This window comes from Heterocephalus glaber, unplaced genomic scaffold, assembly GCF_053883595.1.
Source record: "Heterocephalus glaber isolate CG9 unplaced genomic scaffold, H.glaber_assembly_v1.0 deba00001831, whole genome shotgun sequence".
In the NCBI taxonomy this organism is placed as follows: Eukaryota; Metazoa; Chordata; class Mammalia; order Rodentia; family Bathyergidae; genus Heterocephalus; species Heterocephalus glaber.
Window position 1 is genome coordinate 682,769 of NW_028258491.1, and position 4,628 is coordinate 687,396.

Below are 4,628 nucleotides of genomic sequence, written 5' to 3' on the forward strand. Positions count from 1 at the left end.
ATCCTTCTTATTTTTTCTCTCATTCAGTTTCTGATTAACTAAGAAATAGCTTCAACCATATACTCTATGAGGACTTTAGCAACGTCCTTCATATTCCACATTTTCTATGCATTGTAACATGTTTGTTAGTGTAGTATCTTCATTATATTCTCACTTTCTAAAAGCAGCATTTTTGAACACAGACACTTTGAGAGGAAATTTGAGATCTAAAAAATTTGAACTTCTGCATCATCCAGCTCATTTGCCCATAGCTTGATTATATAAAACTTATCCAAACACTTTAGAGATGACTGACATTGCTCTATGATATGTTTAAAGAACCTAAGAATTAAATTCACACAGACGGTATGGAATAACTTTAATCACTTATCTGCATTTATTGCTAAAAGCATGAGTATGACTAAGCTTGATAGGAAAAGCCTCCTTAATTCTCGGTACATCTCCTGAACAGAACATTCTTGTCATGAGTGTCCTGATGGCACACTTTATGTTTTCATTTCTGAGGCTGTAGATAATAGGGTTGAAGAGGGGGGGAATCATGGAGTAGAACACAGACAGGACCATGCTCATGACACCAGAAAACATTGCAGAAGGTCTCAGATAGACATAAAAGGATGAGCTGAGGAAGACAGAAACCACGAGAATGTGGGGGACACAGGTGGAAAAGACCTTTTTCCTATCTGCTCCCACTGGAAACCTGAGCACAGTAGAAAAGATGTGAATATAAGACTTGATGATATAAATGAAACAGCTTCCACCAAATACCAGACCAGAGACAAGAATGGCAATCTGATTGCTGAAGGTGACAGAGCAACACAGCTTTAGCAGAGAGGGGACATCACAGAAGAGCTGCTGAATAGCATGTGAGTGGCAGAAGAGCATACGGAAAGTGTTGGTGGTCTGTAGGGCTGCATAGACGAGGCCACTCAGCATAGCAGCCAATATGCTGTGGACACACAGGTGAGGGTTCATGATCACAGGGTAATGGAGGGGCCTGCAGATGGCTGCAAAATGGTCATGAGCCATTATTTTGAGAAATAATAACTCTACAAATGCAAAGAATATCACAAGGAAAACCTGAACTACACATCCTGCCTTTGAAATGGAGCTTGTGACCAGCAGGGAGTTCATGCAGGAGTTAGGGACTGTGACAGAAATGTAGCAGGAGTCCAGGATGGACAGGTTTCTCAGGAAGAAGTACATGGGTGTGTGAAGGCTCTTATCAAGAGTAGTCACAGTAGCAATGGCAAGGTTTCCCATTACAGTCACCAGATAAATGAAAGAGAAGAACATGTCATAGAAAAGTTGTAGATCCCACATGCCAGAAATCTCCATGAGGAGAAAGTCCAACATTGTGCTGGAGTTGGACATCTGTGGGTGATGTGGCTTGTGTCTGAAAAAAGAAGACAGAAGTGCTGAACACAGGAAGAATCACAGTGTGGAAAATACCTTCACAGCTATTAAACTCCAGACACAGGTATCACAGGGATGTTCGGTGCCTGGATCTCCTGATATTTTAGGATGATTCTCAGTTTGTCTGAAAGATAGTCTCCATCAACCTGAGTAGGTATTATTTGTCATTGTTTCTCTGTTTATAATTTTCTCCTGCATTGAAATTTATGTGACTTGTAGTCTTCTGAAGGTTATTAAAGTTTGTGACATGTGTAAGATATATATATATATATTTATATATGTATCTTAATACTGTTTCAATATCATTAAAACACATAACTAGATTTTACTGTCTCGTGCAGTTTCTAAAATATTAAAGTAGATAAAATGTATCACTTTATAAGATTAAGAAATGAAAAATCCTACATTCTAATATTTTAAAAGAAATTAAAAATACAATAATTTGCAGTGTTAAGACCATAGCTTATTTAATTCAATATCCTTGTTTGCATCTTGGAGTGAAACAAGCTTGCTTTCTATTTTTCTCTCTTTCTGTCTTCCTCTGTGATCCTCTTTCTTTTTCTTAGGATCTAACCCAGGACCCAGAACACTTTCTATGCTAAGGAACTGATCTACCAATTTGGCATAAAAAATAGGCATAAAAGTGCCAGAGATTGTTCTATGTCTGCCTCTTTACTGTGTTAAGTTCAGTATTTCTTCATCTTGGTCTCTCTCTCTCCCCCCCCCACCCCATTATTGGGACAGCAGTAATTGAGATGACATGAGAACTACAGAAATTATTCAGAATATCAAAAATATTCCTGAAATGTCCCTGGTTATCACTGTCAGGAATTTTGTTATGAAGTTTGCTGCTTTTCTGCAATTTTGAGACTTATACTACTGTCACATTATTAAGGTAAAATTAATTTATTAATCATACTTCTCTAAATGTAATGAGTGTTAGCACTGCCTCTGTGTTCTCAGAACAGTCTCCTCTTGGACCTCAGCCATATCCAGGCTCCCTTCCTGTGGTTATCAGGCATCTGCTGCCCTCTGCCCAACACAATGGCTCTGTTTCCAACAGAATGTCCTCATGTTTTGCCTTTGATGAGTAAGTTAGAATTTCCTTCCCTTATATTTTATCCTTCTGATCTAATTTGAATTTTACTATATACAACTTTCATGTGTTGTTATGCCAGGCACATATAGCACATGTCCATAATATTTATACACAAGAGAAATTTGCCAATGAGAGACTTCCCAGTGCCTCCTCTGATGAATAAGGTAGGGAAATGGAACTCCCATGACATGCTATTTCCACTCAGTACTTTAAACTTGTGACTTTCTTCACTCAAGATAAATGTCCTTCTATAAAAATTAATAAAGATTTTTATTGTTGTGGTCTTTGAATTTATCCTATGATTTCTATTATAATAGGAATTTATCTCATGCAATAACAGGAGTTTAGAGAGTAATAAAGCAAATATCTCTGAATCTCATGAAAGTTTAATTCTAGTACAAGAAAGTAACAGTGTAGAGGTAACTATCAGATGTAAAATACTGTGATAAATTTAAATTATACTATGATAAGTCAGAAATGGTATGTAGACAGGAAAGGAAACAGAACTTGGTTAACTAAATGATTATTTTTGGAAGATTGCCACTTACCAGGTAAGTAATCGACTTATTTTACAGTAGATGCTTGAGTTATGACCAGCCTGACATATGAACAACTTGGGTTAAGTTCACAATTTTAGTTTTAACTTATGACCACAGTCTTGAGTTTTGACCCAAATACAGGCTGCTTGTGCTTCCAGATGGTCTAAGATACAGATTTTACCCTTAAAAAGTTCTGGAAGAAACATTATAAAATCCTTTACTGTGTGGGATTAGCTTAGAAATCCTGGGCCAATGTCTCTCTAAGGACAAAGAGATCTGCCTGGAAGAAAGGGTGCCCTAAAATAATATGAGAGAGAGAGACTTTGAAAGCAATTGACCAACTTCAGTTACAACAAGTCCTCACAAACAAATTGAATTAAAAAGTCATGTCAATTGTGTCTCTTTCCTACAAAACTACTACTTTGTTTTAGTGCTTTGTAGACAATGCCAGTACTTATCTGTTGAGCAGCTTTAATTAACTAGATTAATATTAAATTTCTCCATACTTTGGTTAGATGAGAGACTGCACTGTGAAGCCTAACTTCAAGTCTTACAAGGATTGAAGACCAATATTTAATGATTTTCTATCCTAAGAGAACTAAAATGACAAAACATAACCTTTCAAAAGAATTCAGCTGATTTATGTTAACACTTTATGACTTGAAATATATTCTTCCTGGAGAAAAAGTCTGAACAGGGTGATCTGAAGATTTATGTATAGGATAAATATATATTTATGGAATTACAAGAAATCTCTGTTGCTCTACCAATTAGTATATGTCAGAGATTATACATTGTGGGAATCTTTTCTTCACTTATTTGTAACACTATCTAATACAATTGAATTCTGTTTCACTGAGACAGAATTGCTATTAGCATTATTGTGCTCATACCTCTCTCCATGTGAAACCTGTGACCTTACTCTCTTTGGTTTAGGACAGAAATTTCCACATTTTATGTGAAGTTACTATGACTTACCCCAAATTAAAAACTAGTATGCACTAAGCACACAAAATATATGCAAAACATAACGAGAAGCAGAAGCCTGGATATCTACAGTTAGATCAGGTGTTATTAATATTTGAATATAATTTACAAATACACAAACTTTTAGCATTCTGTTGTGAATGAACAATGATTTTATGGCATATAAATAATTCCAATATACCTGATTAATCAGTCTAGTTGGTTTTCTCTTGAAGAGTAAAATACCTTGGAAATTTGTAAAAATAAAGATTTTGAAAGTATACATTTCCATAAGCAAAACACATCAAAGTATTTTCTGAATTAAATAGTCACTTGGCATCAATAAATAATCTGCTTCTATGCATTTTACTTAAACAAATTACATGAGTAATTCTCAAAATTCATCTCTCCAACTGTAAAGGAAAGTGCTAACTGCTTTTTTCCTCTGTTATATTTAGATCTTTGAACTTGTCCCACAAAAAACTGCTGCTTTCTCAAAGAGTATCACTTCAAATCTTGGTACATATATTGAATTGGTAGAAAGCTTCAGATTTCTTCAAGTTGCTGTCAGTAAATATTTGAGATATTTGTTTCTTTCTGACATTTTGTAA

General features: G+C 35.4%; 1 protein-coding gene across 1 annotated transcript; it reads right to left on the reverse strand.

The window, feature by feature from the left end:
* Positions 1-366: 366 nt before the first annotated feature.
* LOC147820616 (olfactory receptor 14C36-like) lies at positions 367-1,371 on the reverse strand. The gene has a single exon (XM_087204012.1). The coding sequence runs from the start codon at positions 1,369-1,371 to the stop codon at positions 367-369; it is 1,005 nt and encodes a 334-aa protein (XP_087060138.1).
* Between the last annotated feature and the right edge of the window lie 3,257 nt (positions 1,372-4,628).